Source organism: Tamandua tetradactyla, chromosome 23 (assembly GCF_023851605.1).
Source record: "Tamandua tetradactyla isolate mTamTet1 chromosome 23, mTamTet1.pri, whole genome shotgun sequence".
Classification (NCBI taxonomy): Eukaryota; Metazoa; Chordata; class Mammalia; order Pilosa; family Myrmecophagidae; genus Tamandua; species Tamandua tetradactyla.
Window position 1 is genome coordinate 23,356,904 of NC_135349.1, and position 17,714 is coordinate 23,374,617.

At 44.2% G+C, this 17,714-nt stretch overlaps 1 protein-coding gene across 2 annotated transcripts; it reads right to left on the reverse strand.

Moving 5' to 3' along the window:
* Window positions 1–371: 371 nt before the first annotated feature.
* FUS (FUS RNA binding protein) lies at window positions 372–10,214 on the reverse strand. Of its 2 annotated transcripts, none has more exons than XM_077141159.1 (15): window positions 10,090–10,214; window positions 8,485–8,509; window positions 8,239–8,393; window positions 7,416–7,557; window positions 7,081–7,265; window positions 6,683–6,902; window positions 5,052–5,086; window positions 3,570–3,602; window positions 2,725–2,828; window positions 2,180–2,309; window positions 1,884–1,985; window positions 1,628–1,751; window positions 1,143–1,243; window positions 869–1,016; window positions 372–578 (listed from the first exon to the last, which is right to left on the reverse strand). In XM_077141159.1, exons 1-15 carry the CDS (start codon window positions 10,100–10,102, stop codon window positions 539–541), a joined length of 1,557 nt encoding a protein of 518 aa, XP_076997274.1. In that variant the 5' UTR covers window positions 10,103–10,214; the 3' UTR covers window positions 372–538. The 2 variants fall into 2 exon arrangements, with proteins under 2 accessions (XP_076997274.1, XP_076997273.1); XM_077141158.1 differs by having other exon boundaries at window positions 7,416–7,560.
* Between the last annotated feature and the right edge of the window lie 7,500 nt (window positions 10,215–17,714).

Below are 17,714 nucleotides of genomic sequence, written 5' to 3' on the forward strand. Positions count from 1 at the left end.
GCTCAGGTTTGAATAATGACACAAAGCCAAACCTAAGTTGTTTAAACTTTTGCCAAAGATTTTGTACAACAAAACTGCTAGAAATAGTTAATTCACTAAAATCAATACTATATAAAAATGGTAAAAGAAAAACTCCCAGTTGGGAAACAAGATATCCTTTTCATTTATCCCTTTTGTATATCCAAAAAAATAATAAAATTGTTCAATTTCCACTTTCAGAGATATCAACTTAAATCTTTTTCCCCCCTGGACCAAGTATCAAACACTTTCCCCTCCACATTATTATTACAGTTTCTGCCAGACAGGATGATCTGAAAGATTCTTGACCCAGACCTCAATCCTCCAAGAGTGAAAGGAGGAGAGGAACCAAGTTTAACTAAAACAATGGTTTTTAATGGGAACCAGAAGTATGGTTACAATTACATAGTCCGACACAAAAAACCCATAGGTGGATCAGGAACTGGAAGGTTACAAAATAAAGAGGGTAACGCTGGGTATACAGGAAGAAAAGCTGTTCCAGAGAGCCTCGGAATCCAGGCTAATACGGCCTCTCCCTGCGATCCTGTCTGTGCTCCCCCCTGAAAGAAAAGAACAGCCATAAGGACTGAGTTATTACCACACCCCCTTGCCAGACAGCTTATCTGCCCCCCCTACCCAACTCCAAGAACTGTCTCCCTCACCCTTGCAGGGTAAATCCACAGGTAGGTAGTTTCCCCAAAACAATCTCCCTTCCCTCCCTCTTCTCTACCTACCATGGTTACCATCTTCACAGCTTTCCAACCTAGCCCTCAAAATGAAACCACGTTCTTAACCTCATTATCCCATTACCTCTGTTCAACTTTTATTTCAATTTAAAGTCTTAACTCACCTCGAATCCATCTTTCCAGGACCAAAGCCACCTCTGTCTCCACCACCCCGGCCCCCACGGAAGCCCCCACGGTCCCCACCGCGGCCTCGGTAGCCGCCCCGATCATAGCCTCCTCTGCCACCACGACGATCATCTCCATAGTTACCCCCTAGGACAAAAAAACAAAAAAAATGGGGTTTATGTGTACCCATATCGCCCCCCAAAATCCCACCTTCCCCCTAAGCCTCCCTACTTAAAAGATTAAGGATACCTCATCACTAGCCCGGCCCCTTACCCATGTGAGAGCCTCCTGGACCCCCTCCTGGGCCCTCAGGTTTTGGTGCCTTACACTGGTTGCATTCATTCCTCCAAGAGAAGTTCATGTTCTCACATGTCCTGAGGAAAAATAAGACAGGAAAAGCAGGCAAGGCCTAGAATTAGGAGCTTCTTGAATCTAGTAATCAGAAAGACAGTTTAATTCTTCACACCTCAAAATGAGGAAACTGAGGCCTCAGATAGACAAAGTGGATAGCTTCTCAGAAGCAGAGACCGGAACAGAAACTGCAATTATTGAAGCTACTCTGCTACCTTTCCCACTCTCTCACTTAGATAAGCTCTCAGCTAAATCAGCCCAACAGTGGAACAGTGGGTACCTTTGATGATTAGTCTGTTAAACACATACAACTCTACCTTAGTAGCAAAGGACACACATTTCAAATATCAAAGGATTCAAGGTTTAAGATGAGGGGAGTAAGAAGACAGAAGAAAAGTTCCACTCACGGATTAGGACACTTCCAGTCCCCAGCTCGTTGCTGTCCTCCACCACCACCACCTCCACTGGGGAATCCTCCGCGGCCACCGCCACCACTGCCACCACCTCCATAGCCTCCGCGACCCATGGGTCCTACATACAATGAAGATGGGTCTGTTCTCCACCCAAGTTTGATTGATTTCTACTTCCTTTCCATGCAAGCCCTTACCCCATCCTGCCCCTCCCCCCAACTCCACTATACCACCATCAGAAGTAACTTCTTACCTCCCCGCCCTCGGCCTCCACGGCCATTGCCACCACCCCGATTGAAGTCTGCTCGCCGAGTAGCAAAGGAAACCTTGATGGGATTTCCAGAGAATTCTTTACCTAAATAGAAGTATAAAATTAGATTTAAAAAAACACCACCACTTGGTGCAACAAAGAACAGGTTCTGTCCTCTTAAAACAAATAGTGACAGAGCAATAACGTTTTAAGTGTTGGAAGGCACAAAATTGTCTTCAAGATGTTTACCTACAACTAGCTACCCAGTCCCTTCCTCCCTACAGCCTTCCCATACATACCATCAAACCAGTCAATGGCAGCTTTAGCAGAAGGAGGGTCATCAAATGAGACGGTTGCTTCTCCCTTCAGCTTGCCTGTTTCCCTGTCTGTGTACAGATTAATCATTGGCTGCCCGGTTTTCTTATTTGTCTGAAAAATAGCACATGAGATTACATCAATATTACAATACAGCACTATGTACCTTCTCCCTTCTTCCTCCAGATCCTGAGATCTGTTCTTCCCAAACTTCAGCTCCCTTCCTCTCAGTTCTGTTTCAGCCCCTCACGTGTACCCTGTATTAAAGCTACAGCCTACAACAGCTTCTTTCTCACTTCAATACTGGAAGACAAGACGTACTATCATATAGACTGCAAATTCAAACTTAAAATATTCCCTTTATCAATCATGTCTTTTTGTGTTAAAATGCAGTTTCTTTTAGACAATGGTAAGTAATGTTCTTTCCTCAACAAATTAAGCAGGCAACAATTAACTTTGTTTTTATTAATTTGTGAAATTCAAAAGCTTCCAACACTGACAGAGCGACCCCACTCTATTCCCCAAGTACCTTAATAATACCAATCTGCTTGAAGTAATCAGCCACAGACTCAATTGTAACATTTTCGCCCAAACCTTGCACAAAGATGGTGTTGTTGTCTGAATTATCTTGTTCTGCTTGTTGAACACAGGAAAACAAAAATTTGGAGAAATAAGGCAAGAAAAAAGTCAATAAACTTTGTATTAAGATTCCACAGAAATAAACTCTCAAGTACTTAATATCAGTCAGAGAGGCAAAAGCCCACACTCCTATTTCAGTATTTGAATGAATACAGAATGCCAGCCACTTCATCTATTTTAGTTTTATGATTACTGTCTGAAACATTAATGCCCATTATGGATACCAGGTCCTAGGACTGTTAATCACCCAATATCACACAACGAACGAAGCATACCAACAGTGTTCATCAACTTTCCATTGAAGACCTCAAAGCAAACTACACACTAAAATCTGGTACACAGACAAAACAAGAGCTTCACTAAATTTTCCCCTTATATAACCTAGTATTTTCTATTTTATTCACTGATTTAGTTATAATCTAAATGAGAAAACAACAACACACTCCTTATAAACCAGAATTTCTGGAATGGGGTTCAAACAAGCAGCATCAGTTTCATCTGGGACCTTGTCAGAAAGACACCTGGGCCCCTCCCAGCCCTACTAAACTGCTAAGAAACCCATTAGCCAGGTGGTTAGATATACTTTCCCACTGCTAACTACAGTTACACCTAAACTTCCCTCCCTTCATTTCCCTACCCTGCCTTTTTTCAGATTCCTTATGCTTTAGTTTCAGAAAACCTTCAGACACCCTGATCCCACTTTAGCTGCTCTTTTTTTGCCACTTATGAACTCACCAGAGTCATGACGTGATCCTTGGTCCCGAGGGCCTAAAGTAACATGGGGAGGAAAAAAAAACAAGGAAAAAGGAGCCCGTTAGCAACAGAAGGATAGATGGGGGGGGAAAAATAATTCCAAATCCCAACTCTAGCAAAATATCAAGTGCTCACAGCCTCACTTCAAACCCTGTCCTGGGTTGTCTGCCCAGGAGAAAAACCTAGGAAGGGCCGGGTAAGACAGGCCCCTTAAGATCTGTAACCTGAGTCCACACAGGGACAACTCCACACTCCAGAAAATGCTGCCTCCCCCAGCTCAGGCTAGGAAATGTCCTAAGCACAGGCGGGGGAGGGACGGGCGGGAGACCCATTGATGTTAAAGAACCAATTCATAGCTTGGCCCTGTACTCTCACCCCAGAGAGAGGGGCTCACCACCAGCCACCAGTAATGTGATGTGCATCCATCCAGTTTCTCCAACCAGTTTCTCCAAAGTTTTACATCAAGACACTTATCCCTTGTGGAACAATTTTTAATTTCATCTTTAGAAACCATTCTCTTAAAAGCACGTTAAGATTCCCCAAAACCACATGAAAATAAAAATATACATAACAGCTATTGTATTTTTAAAGAAAGTCCCAGGGAATAAACCAGAAATCTTATTTCCATAATGCAGCCTCTATTTTTTTCCGGAGACCATCTTTGACCAATGTTTATCTGAATTCGCCATGTATAAATATTGTACCCACACACAATGACACCTAAATCATGAACCCAAGCCTTTGGCTTTATAAATGTCGAGCAATCAAGAAACCTTGTGTTAGTTAACCAAACCAGAAAAGTTCCAGCTTACTGGGAGACTTCTCAAATTTGCCACTTATTTCCATGAATTCAGTTTGTGCTGTTATTTCCCATGAGCCACATGCTCCCAACCTTTCTTGTGATCCACACCTTCCTTCCCAGAGCTAGTTTCTATTTTCCCATTTGAGTTTAAATAGATATAAATAAAATTGCATTGACACCACTCAGAATAATATATATATATACCAACTTCATCATCCTCGGAGTAGGGCAAATTTTTCTCGTCCCTCTCCCAGAATTAAAACATATGGAGGTTGTTACACACACACACTAACCTTGGACACACTGATCAAAAGGATCCTAAAGCCAAATTGGCACCATGTGTTCCAGCACACACTCTCCAGTTTCTCATGATGGTTGTCACTAAGTGCCAGGTGTGGCAACACCCCTGTCAGAGGCCTACCAAACACCTATTAACCTGGATCAAACCAATTTGGTACCAGATGACTACTGAGTCTTACGCTTGTCTGCCTCCAGGTTAGCACACATCTGGCAGCAGGTAACATTCTATCCCACCCCTTTCTGGAGGTGGTTCTGGACACTTCAAAACCTTTGCCACTTAAAACACGCTAAGACATCTGCAAATGAACAATCAGACAAAGCATTGCTGGGAGTTGGGAATTTTGGAAACTCTGTTCACTTACCACCAAATTTATTGAAGCCACCACGATCACTTCCGCTGGAGAAGACAAGTTAGAAGAAAGGACATGAAGCTTCCAACGGCTACAAAAGGGTGTATTTTTTTTTTAACGTTCCCCAAACACGGGTAGGTTTTGGGAAAAAGATACAAGTAGCTACTAAAGTACATTCCTTCCTGACCACCCCTTGCCTGACCTTTGAGCATGTCACACACACGTGTGCAATTTCTCAGACACAGTTTTTGAGGATTTTGCTTGAAAAGGTTTTATAATATTTCCTCTAGAAAAAAAAAATGACCCATTTTTCTTGGTCGTTCTTCCGATGTGCAGATGTTTTTTTTCCTCTTGTCGTGGGTGATGACAACCCAATAGTTGGTATAAAAATTCTACCCCCAATTTACCCAGAAGACATTTCACACCAGGCTGGGGTAGCCCTGAACACATTTTTGTGGTTTTTGCTTTGAAAGCAGCAAGCAGACCCAACCCCATTGCATAAAAAGTCAAAACCAAAGGCAATTTCCCCTTAAAGCAAGACAAACTTAGCTAAGCCCTACCCTAACTACTGAGCTGTTTTATTCATCTCCCCCCACCCCCGGGGTCACCCCTTCTACACTGCGAGAAGAGCGGAGTATTTTGCAATGTCACCTTTCATACCTGTGGCACATAAAATGCAGAGCAAGTTAACAGTCACATAACAGTTGTTTTTCTTTTTAAAGTTTTGCATTAAACACAGAGTTTTCCTTTTGTATGGCTTTTTAGATTGCCCCCGCCCACCTCTGAATACTTACCAGATGCAAACTCATTTAAAAAACCCAATTAAAAAAAAAAAGAGTAACACACTGAACTTCCTCCCCTTTTCAAGGGAGACAAAGAAAGTAAGGTCCTTCAGATCATATTTACCAACAGATTTGACAGTTGCTTTAACATCAAATCTAAGGTTTTCCTTCAAATCAACTACAGCGGGAGGTGGAGGAAAGGTCCAGTTGGGCAAGCTGATTTTTTTTAAGTAGCCAGGGGAAGTGGGACAGTGGAGCAAATATGCGGGATACCACTGTCAAGCATATTTTGTCCAAAAGGCCTGTACAGTTCATTCAGATAATTCCATAAACCAAGTCACACACAAAATCATTACTGCCAAATTAGTGCAAATCAAGCTCGTGGATTCAAACGACTACAGAATTCAGGAAGAGCAGTCAATTCCTGGAAGCGGAAGTCAGGTTAACCGTTACCAACTCCCTAAGAAGACATGGGAATATGAGTAACAAGTTACCCACTAACTCTGAAGAGAGGGCTCATCAGTTGCCTTGCAGAGAAAGAAGCCTTTACTTTCATGTTTCTGGCCTACAACATCATTGACTCCAAGTCATACACACCTACTTTTTCTTTTTTCTCTGAAAATATAGGTGTTGATAATCTCTACCCAGAGGTGTGGGTTAGAATTCTGGCTCTCAAGTTCTCAAAAAAATAATATGGGTATGTATGAGGAAAACAGCCATGCCCCCAAATCAAAACCCTCAAAAATCCCTAGGTAACAAAAAAAAAAACTAACCATGCACTAGAGCCTGGACTTAAAGGGATATTCATGCAACCCTCCAAACTTCCCACTGAAAATACTCCCTGGCTCATGAAACACCTACCCCATGCCGCCTCTGCCTCCACGTCCACCTCCACGACCTCTGGGTTCATAGCCACCACTGCTACGGTTGTAACCACCACCACCGCCGCCGCCGCCCCGGCCACGGCCCCCACGGTCCTGTTGGCCTCCTCCATAGCCACCGCCACCACCACTCTGGTCCTGACTGCCATAACCGCCGCCGCCACCACCACTCATGGGTGACTGATCTTGTCCATAGTTACCTGTCAAGAAAAGGGACGCTTAAAAAAAAAAAGGCTGCAAAGTAGCCCCAAATTCAACAGGGATAAAGGACAATGAGCAGAAGATAGCTAGGGAACAAAAAATAGGATTTCTAAGAAACATTTTAAGGTAACAACCAACTCTCAAAAAATATACATAAAGCTAAATACATCATCTCACCTCCACCACCCCCGCCGCCCCCACTGCTACTGTTGTACTGGCTCTGCTGTCCATAGCCCTGGGGAGGATTGTAGGAGCTTTGCTGCTGTCCATAGCTTTGCTGCTGTCCACCATAGCTGGACTGTTGCCCATAGCCCCCACTCGGGGGCTGTCCATAACTGCTGCTCTGAGAACTGCCGCCATAGCTAAAGGAAAGGAAAAAACCAAAACGAAAATGTCATAATACCCAAAACTTTCCTTCACTTTTAGCACTTCCCATTTCTTTTAATTGTTTCATTATCACTCCTTACCAATTCAGCCCCAATCTTCCAGGTCTTCCCCCAACCCCTCCTTACCTTCCAGAAGTGCTGCTGGGAGCTGGCTGCTGCCCATAGCCGGGGTAGGAGGACTGCTGCCCATAAGACGATTGGGAACTCTGTCCACTGCCATAGCCACCAGTTGAGCCATATCCCTGGGGAGTTGACTGGGTGCCATAACCTGCTACAAGGCAAAGAAAAAGGGAGCCACAAATGCTATGAGAGGAATGGGCAAAGAAGAGGTTGGAAAAAAGCCACTTCGTTCTTCCTAATACAAGTTACCCTTCTCTTCTACTCTAAGGCTAAGGTACCAACTCCTTAGGACAGTATATCTCAGCCTCCCAAAACCCAGTCTTCAGGATCATGATCTAATTTAAGCCCACACGAATCCTACTTAGTAACAGCATTTTAATGTATGAGCAACGAAAGTTATATGCTTAAAGGCCCCAGGGCAAATTTCAACTCCTACCGTATCACATGAAGTTTGAGAGCCTAACTTAAAACACCTTCAAGCAAGCCATTTCCTCCCTATTAAGTACCAAACCTAAAATTGTTTTTCTTTAGGTGACACACTCCCCTCTTATTTTACTTTCATGCTGAAAATGGGAAAAAGTACAACATAAATAGAAAAAACAGTCGAAGAAAAAGGAATGCATAGAATTACAAAGCAACATTAAGCATTTTTGTTTAAAACAAAAGTTTTTACTTTCAAAAGTTTCTAAGAAGTTATAAGTTATAGACCGGATAAGAGAAAAGAAACATGGAACAAATGGCACTAACATTTTAGCACTACTGCGATTTAAAAGAAAGGCAACATTCAGAAAGAGCAGGGACAGGTGAGGTGACCCACTAAAAGACTCACTGTTCTGGGTCTGCCCATAAGAACCACCATAGCTGCTTTGGCCATATCCTGAAGTGTCTGCCGACTGGCCATAACCACCATAACTCTGCTGTCCATAGGGTTGACTGCTCTGCTGGGAGTAGCCCTGCCCAGGCTGGGTGGGGTAGGCCCCGTAGCTGGGTGCAAAACAAAGCAAAAACAAATACAATGAGAAAAATACACCTCTGCCACCCTGCCCTCAACGAACTGTCCAGAATTGACACTCACCTTTGCGTTGCTTGTTGAGTATAGTCTGCAAAAAAAAAAAAAAAGATTCACATTACCTTCAGCCAGTCTTCCCTGAGAGTGTGACAGAGCCCTAAATTCCCTTAACTCCAGCACTTGGGGCCTCCAAATCAAGAAAATGAGCAAAAACTATGGTGCAAAAAAGGCCATAAATTTTCCCCTATAAGACATTAGTTGGAAGGAAGGAAAGGTAAGCTGGTAGATGATCATCAAAGAAAGATGGTCATGCCAAAAAAGTGTGTTTATGCGAAGACCAAGGAGTCTTAATCCACTACGCAAGAAAAAATTCCAGGATCAAGTTACAATTTTCTGCAAACTTAATTCAGTTCAGAAACTGCACTAAAACATTTTACATACAAAATTCATTTTCACAACTACCCACAACTCAAGATATGATAACCTGCCAAGGGTCACAGAGCTACCTGGGGCAGGTTTGAATTCAAGCCCGAGGAAGCAACCTCCATTCTCTCAACTGAGATCCAAAGAACAAGAACGTGTTCAATAGAGACCATTTTCGCCCTCTGGCCAATCATTGAGAATGGCAAAATTGGGGTTTTAGCGCAGTCAAGAAAACAAAAGCGATCCCCTTTGATACCAAATGAGAGAGAGATCGGCCTTCGAGAAGCTTGCTCAAAAGGCAAGACTCAGGCCTGAGGCGCCCAATGGCGTCCGTTTTCTCATCTACTCTGCTTTCCAGGGAGCTGCAGAAAAAATTCGGCGAACCCAAGCTAGTGAGAGCGCTTTTAAAACGCCACAGTAAAGGTACAGTATCCAAATCGACTCAACTGCTTAGGACAGGAAATGAGGTGCTTCCCTCGCTGAGAAAGGAAGAAAGAGGTGTGGCTAGGGGCGGATGTTCCTTTCCATCCCCATCTCAGAGAAAAGGAATTTAGGCGGGAAAAATGTCGGGCCAGATTCCGTAGTCCGTTGGTCAAGCCCCCATGCTGCCCCCTCCCACAGACCGTTAAGCGGGCGCGCGGCCTAAGCGCCGAGCCTCCGCCCCCGGCCGCGTGGCAACCCAGGCGGGAACTGGGCGGTTCCACCCCCTCCCCAGGGGCCTGGGAGGGCAAAGCCCACACCGGACGCGCACTGCGGGGTCTCCCGCGGAGGGTCTCGCGACAAAAAACGGGGCCAGCACGAGGCGGGCAGGAGTACGCGCCGCGAGGAAGGGGAGGGGCCAGAAGAGCGCGTGCGCGCGCGGAGTACCCGGATGCAGTACTGCGACAAAGCGGGCCCAAATGCGAGGCTGGGAGCGAGGGAAAGGAAGGAAGGCTATGGAGACTAAGCACTTCCACCTTGGCTCACGCTCCAAAACGCAGAGAAACGTCCCCTTCCATTCCCCACCTCAAGTAAAGAAATGTTAGGAAATATCTCCTGCCCTGCGCGAGAAGCGCCAGGGAAGAGAAACAAAATGGCGACATCAGCCCTCACCTTCCACCCTTTCAGCTGCTTCCCGCCGGAATGGTCCGTAGAGACGACCCCACCACACGCGATCGCCATCCCGGTCCCAGAAAAAAACTAAGGCCCAGCAAGAAAGGAACGAACTCCCAGGCTAGCATGCCACCCCCGCCACGCGCCCTTACCTACCGTTTGAGGCCATGTCCGCGCACGCGCAAACGGCCCGACAAGCAACACAATTCCAACACTACAGAGCACCGACGCCTCGAGAACTGAGCGGCCCCGCCTTCTTCGTCGAGGTTTATGTACGCCTCCCCGCCTACGTACCGCAGGGGAATGTACCAAATGTGGAAAAAGAAAGGGGGAAGCACGATGGGGCGCCTACCAAGCTCCAGGAAATATATGGGATCCGAGCAGACGAAGAGGGAGAAGATTGGTCATAAATGTGCAACTCATAATACACAATCTTATTTTTCTGGTGGCTACCACAGATTCCCTCGGGAGGCCTAGCCGATTATTCAGTTTCACCCCTAAAAGGCCAAAATGGTACAGCCTGAGGCCCCCCGCTGGGGGCGGGGCGAGGAGCCCGAGGCGTCTGAGAGCGGAAGTACAGTCGGGAGTGGCCCGGCAGGAACCGAAATTCTGCCTTGCCCATTTCACTGGGCCGCACTTTCACTTAGGATAGCGAGCTCCTTCTTGCAGCTGCATTTTCGCTTCTCCCGACGCACCGTCCCTCCGGCCACCCGCCTCCCCTGCGCTCTCGCACTCTCACTGATTCTAACGATCCTCCCCCAGTAACACCCACGGACCCTTTCCCTCCCGGCCTCTCGGTTTTCACTTCATCCTCTTTCAGGGATACCTTTTGGTCACCCCTGTGAGGGCTTGTGAATTGTGACGTTTGACCTGAAACAAAGCATAGATGATGTTTGCCAGACCCTTTGGTCATAATCTAGTCCGGCGTTGAGTTCTCATCCTGTTGCCCCCAGCCCTTCCGGTGACATTGCACTCGCAGATTCTACATCAGGAGTTCCCGGCCTCTGCCCTTGACTGATACGGAGCTACTTTTTATTTTCTTGAAGGCCCACCACAGAATCAATTTGGAGATCCCAGTAATAACAGCCATTTTGTATAACGCTTAAGTGGCTTCAAAATGCGCAAAAAGTTGTTTTCCCATCACAGTGTTGGGAAGAAAGGGAAGGTATCTCCATTTTCTGATAGATAAGAAAAGTGTGACTCCTGCCAGATACAATCAATGATGAAAGTACACCTAAGGATCAACAAGTCGTGATTCGAACCCAAGTCTGTGTAACTGCAAAACACTCCTTTAGATGGTTACAAGAACGCTCTGGAGGGTTGGGAAGCCTGTTCACTCACCATGAAAGCAAGGGCAAAAAAATTAACTTGAAACTTGTACTTTAATCAGCCTTGCCTGGAAAAGGCAATTTGAAACTATTGAATAAAATAGAAGACGTTACTCCTGGGTATGCGTGCCAGGCAGTTTCCTTCGCAACTTACCTTTGGCCTGGGTTCTAGAAATTTCTGGGTAGAAAGTAGGCGTTTTCCAAGAGAAACAGTGAGGGCTGTGCCCCAGGCCTGATTAGTGATCTGTTAGCCCTTGAACACCCCACCCCATAGGAAGGGAATGTGGCTCCGGAGTGAAGGCAAAGGGAAGTGTGTCACTCATTCGTTTCATTCATTTATTCAGTATTTATAACAAGCTCTAGGGATATATTAGTGTACAAAACAGATGAATCTAACTTTTTTTTTTTTTCATGGACAGGCGCTGGGAATCAAACCCGGGTCCTCAGGTATGGCAGACAAGCACTCTTACCTGCTGAACCTCCGTGGCCCACCCTGAATCTAACATTTAATAATGAAGCTAACATTTAACAATGATAATATTCATGTATTCTGCATATTTGTATATATATTTTTATAACAGCTAACACTTCAAAAGGCTTTCTAAGTATTAGGCACTGTTCTGAGTGCTTTGAGTATAATTTGTTTAATCTTATTCTTCACAATAAACCTACGAGGTGGAGGTCGGTGTGAGAATTGCATTTTACAGATGAGGAGCTAGGCACAAAATGTTGAACGCCCTGCCAGGGCTACTCAGAAAGTAGCCCAAATGGGTCAGTCTGACTCAGAGTTCCTGCTTGGGCAAACATTGCTTGAACACTGCATAGCATGTGCAAGCCAGGGGTCAGACCCAAAGAGAGGATAAAAGAAGATCCAGTCCCTAAACCGTAGGACTTTTATGACCAGGGGTGAAATGAGACACAGACCGCAAAGTGAACCTAAAAGAAATGTGGTAAGTACTCTAACATGGAATGAGGGACTCCAGAAACTCTGCTGAGAGAGCAAGTCATGTACCAGGTAGACAGAAAGGTAGAGATAATTTGGTAACATTGAAGCTAGGCCTTGCAGGATAAGTAATTCACCAACCATGAAGAGAAGAAAGGGTGCATCTGGCAGGAGTGTCAGAGACAAAGGTATGGATGGGGAAGGGTATTCATGGGCAGAATAATGGGGGGTGGCAGGATCAAATTGGGGCCCCTGAAAGTCTCCGTACAGGGTCCATGTCACCAGACTTAACTCTTTCAGTGAGTTTCACCTGAGCATGTAACATGGGGACCTCTACTTAATGGACACCCCTGCTCCCAGCCCTCCCACCTCTCCCACTGTTGATTCTCTGTCTTGTCCTCCTGCATTCTCTTTCTCTGCTCACCAGAGGCTCTGTCTTCAGCCTTCTTAACTTCTCCCTCAAAATGCAAGGCCCAAACTGCAGCCTGACATCTAATTTAGCCTACTTTAGGATATCCTGTTATGTATATTTTTTCTTTTCTTTTTATCCTCTTGTATTTTAATTTTTTTAAGTAGTTGCCAACACTGAAATAGAAAAATGTTACATCAAAATCCAAACTTCTGGCTTTTTCTTGAAAATTGGAGGTTCTGACCGTCCTGGTCCCACATTCTCATAGGACAAGGGTCAAGTTGAAGAAGAAGCCACCACCTTTAGCTGGGGCACGCGCTTGTAATTCACCACTTGTAATATCAAGGAGACTCCCTACGTAAGAATGCAAAGAAAACATTAAATGGAAGTAGTAGTCAAAATATTGTTTTAAAATATCTTTGTAATATACTAATGCATTAAATGTAACAATCTACTGGCAAGTCTAATAATTGTAATTTTGAAGTACATTGGAATGTAAAAAATATTTTAATATTATCTGTAACGTCTGTGATGTGATCTGAAAATTTATGAGATTTCTGTACGTGGTGAACACCCTAGTACTGCTAATCCTGCTGTGATTTGTTCCCCTAGTCATCAGATTGGGAAAAAAAAATGTTAAATGGCAGTTAAAGGTAAGTGAAAATAAGGACAATATTTTCTCATTCAAGTTTGGAACTGCTGAATGCTATCTTCAGAAGCTTTCTGGAGTTAACTCTAGAGGTTAAAAACTCTGGCTGTAGACTAAAATGTGATCTGGAATGTGATTTCATTCATGTCATGCGTTCATCCCCCAAATGTGTATGTCCAATCCTGACTTTCCTGAGTTCCAGGCCCATACTTTGGGTCATCTCCAACCCAGTTTTGTCAAGCAAATGCACCTCACAAGATTTGAGGCAGCAGCCGCAAATGGGAAGTTCAGATTCTGACCAGTAGAGTGGCTGAGACCTTTGATTCTTCAGGGATAGCTCTGGTGGAAGTTATAACATCCTTAGTATCACAGAAGCCAAATGCATGAAGCAACAGCCCTGGAATTTCCACTAGAAAAGTCCTATGCTGTTGCTGGACTCTTAACCTGGTTTGTAATACTGGTTGGGAAATGTCCAAGCTTGACTCCTTGACCCTCCCAGAAATTTGGCAACCATCTGTAATAATCTCTCCACCTATCATAATCTCTTTTTGCTTAAACTACATAAAGTAGATTATGTCTCCCGCTGCTAAGAACTTCAGTTTAAACCACTGTCATTGCAACAGCATTTATATATCAAAAGATTAGGAACAACCTAAATGCCCATCAATAGGGGATCTGGTTGACTTAATTATTAAACAGAAAGATGTCTCAGTCTCAGCACTATTGGGATTTCGTGTCAGATAACTCTGCTGTGGGAAGCTAACCTGTGTATCATAGAATATTTAGTAGCACTCCTGACCTCTACTCACTAGATGCCGGTAACAACCCCCAAACCCCCAGTTTGACAACCGAAATTGTCTCCAAGTATTTGCCAGATGTTCCCTGGAGGAGGAGGGTAGGGACAAAGGTTGAGGAGCAATGTGATACAGCTATACCATGAGCTAAAAAAAGATGGGGGTGGTATTTCTGGATTTTGAGAGGTGGTTTTATATATGTATAATCTGATGTTAATGAAGCCGATCAGGTCAGGATTAAGGTAATTCAGAACATTGGAAGGAAGACTTTGTCTGTATTTTAGAACAGTACCTGCTCTTTGAGACCAACGGAAGAAAGGTTTGTTTTGTCCAGAACCTAAATTTTCTGTAGCACATAATCTAACTCAACCTGTCAGGATAGCTCATTTCAACAATCAAAACACAGGCAGCCCAGAAGAAGAATGAGGGTCTTTAATCCTGTGTAGTTTAATGTAATGCGTGGGTACATCCTAGAATATATTAAGCAGATAATCAAAAAGTATTGGCAGAATCCCTTGAGGGATGGAATTAAAAATACAGAACTATTAAACTCTACCACCAGGGAAGCTCCAGATAATGTGTCAAACTTTAGGGACACCCAAATCAATAGGCCAACCCCTTGATCTTGAAGCTTACTCTTGTTAAGCTGTTGTAGGTAGCAGAGAAGCCTAGCCTCCTTATAGGTATGCCTAAGAGTTACTTCTGACCTCTTTTGTTGCTCAAATGTGGTTGCACACTCTCTAAGCCCAACTCTGCAAGTGAAATCATTGCCCTCCCCGCTACATGGGGCATGACGTCCAGGAGTGAAAGTCTCCCTGGCAGCAGGGGAGATGACTCCCAGGAATGAGTCCAGCCCTGGCACTGCAGGATCAACAATTCCATCCTGACCAAAAGGGGTAAAAGCAGTGTAACAAAGTATCAGTGGCAGAGGGAGTTCCAGTACAGTCCAGAGGCTACTCTAGAGGTGGCTTAACACAAGCTTCAGTTAGACATTGCTACCCATCATAACTTCCCAAACCCCAACCAAAACCATTCGAGCCAATCCTAAAGAACACCTAGGGCGATATATAAGATTCTACAAAGGTTCCATGCACTAGGGTAAATTTCTAGAAACCTACAACCTCCAGAGAGGTCCCTGGACCAGATAAGTCCTGAAACCTAGAGGGCCCAGCCTCTCCAGAACATCAGCTCGTTCCGTCTCCCTACCCTTCCAACATGAAAAGGCTAGAATGGCCATAGCCCAAATACTCTTAAAGAGCAGGATATAAAAATCAAAGGTGATGATGAAATTATACAGAGAAGTCAGATTTAACAAACAAATGTGATTACTGAATCATTAAATTGATATTTCTGGGTGGGTAGTGGTGGCTCAGTGGCAGAGTTCTCGCCTGCCATGCTGGATACCTGCGTTCGGTTCCCAGTGCCTGCCCATGTTTAAAAAAAAAAATGATATTTCTTTTAGTCTCCAGTATCTTAGAGCAGCTAGAAGTAAACACTTAAAATTGTGGAATTGTAACCCATACCAAACTCTGAAATCTGTTCTACAACTAATTGTTGTGCTGTACTTTGAAATTTATGGCTTTTTTATATATATATGTTATTTTTCGCAGATAAAAAAGTCAATTGTGATGATAAAATATTTATTCCTTTTAGACTCCAATGTTCTGGAGAAGCTGGAAGGAAAAATCTGAGAGAACCATATGGTAGCCCATGACATACTCTGGGATCTGTCCTGTAACTACTTGTTTATGAGTGCTTTGAAAACTACTTCTATTTTCTTTCCTTGCTTTGTATATATGTTATATTATACAGTTTAAGAAGTTTTAAAAAAAAGATTAAGGTGGATCTAAATGTACAGATCTAAAGGCTACCCAAGTTCTCGTATTAAGGGAGGGTTGGAGAAGCAAGGGGCCAAACGGTATGTAAAAAATGCTGTATTTCAGTTTGACAAAAGGCGGTAGGAGAGTGGCTGACAAATATGTTTGTTTATTAATAAAATATCTCTGGAAGAAGAGAAAACTGATAATGGTTATTTCTTGGGAAGAAATCTAAGAAACTAGGAGTCAAGTGTGCAAAGGAAATTCACTTTTCCCTGGATCCTCTTTTATATAATGTTCAGTTTTGACCACGAGCACATGTTGACCAATTCAAGAAACAAATTAACGGCTTCTTACAAAACAGCCAAGCATGGTAGGTAATAAAAGAAGGTGACTGAGTGGGGAAGGGTGTGTAGTTTTGCAGTGAGTAGGGTAGGATGGGTCAGCCTCCCCTAGAAGATGACATTTTAGCTGGGATTTTTCCAGCTGAAAAGGCCTTTACTGACCCAAGAAAGTCACGAGCAGAAAGAAAGGAGGGAGAAGCAAGCTGGACATCTGTCCCAGCCAGGGACCTTGGCGGTCTCCCTGTAGGAGAGTGTGGAGAAAGAACAGGAGTATTCACTTGGCCGGAGGGACAGGGACAAGTGGGCTTTGGGCCAGACCTGGGCCACCTCTAACCAGCAACTCCTCTTTGAGTCAATCAGAGAAAGGCGCCTTCCTCCAGGCAGGTACTGCCCATGCAGGGCCCACGTTCGGAGAAGAGAACCGGGACTGGATTTGTCCCAGACCCAATTTGTCCCCTCAACCAGCAATTTTGTGCACAAAGAAACCCACACAATCCTCAGCAGAGACCTAGAGTTCTACATCACCGTATTAACATCTCAGTTTTCTCAGACTACAAAAGAAATACAAGGAAACAGCCACAGAGGCCTACTGTGAGTATTAAAATGATATTTCTATTGCAAATCACTCTTAACTGGGCACACCAAGCATGAATAAAAGCCCTTTTCTCTCTCATGCGTCCTGCAAGATGTACAAGCTGAAGCAAAAAAAAAATAATTGCTTTATTTCCTTGTGCTGCGCCTCTGCCTGTGTGGGGCCCACTCAGGTTTGGTGTGTCTGTGTGAGGTTGTCATGGTAAACAGAATTAGAAAAGTTGACACAGGCTAGATAATTGGCCCACACTGAGCAAGGACTTGTTTGGACCAGCTAGGAAAGGGCAGCACAGTTCAGTGGGCCTGGGTGAAGCCTGGAGTCGGCCTCCTGGGGGGGCGGATGGGGTGGGGGCATGGTGACAGTGGGAGATTCTCCCATCACTGAGCCAGGTCCACTTACAAACAGGTTAGCAGTCCCCCGGGAACAAATCAGGCTCGTCCCCCAGCCCCAATTGCTGGTATCTGGCTCACAAAAATGTAATGTCAAAGGCTCTTGTTTGTTTCCACATCCTTGACTTTCTCAAGGGTGTCAGTCCAGTTCTAAAGATCAGCAAGAAGGGAGAAGGGCGACAGAAAGAGTAAGCAGCGCTGGGGCTTGGTGACAAATACACAAAGGAATCTGAAGAAACCTGTTTATGGTTAATCCTGCAAGGAAAAGATTTTAACCTTAACATGCCTAACGCATGCAAAGGAATCCGAATCTATTTATGCAAATAAATCTGAATATTTTTATCTGAAAATTTATTTCCATATCTTGACAGGAAGCTACATGTGAAACTTCCAAGAAGAATTCTCCAGATTCTCACTGTGGAGCAGCTAAAGTTAAAATTACATATGTTAGAAAGTAGAATAAAATAATAAGGGAACTATTTAGAGCCGTACTGTTCAATAGAAATATAATGCGAT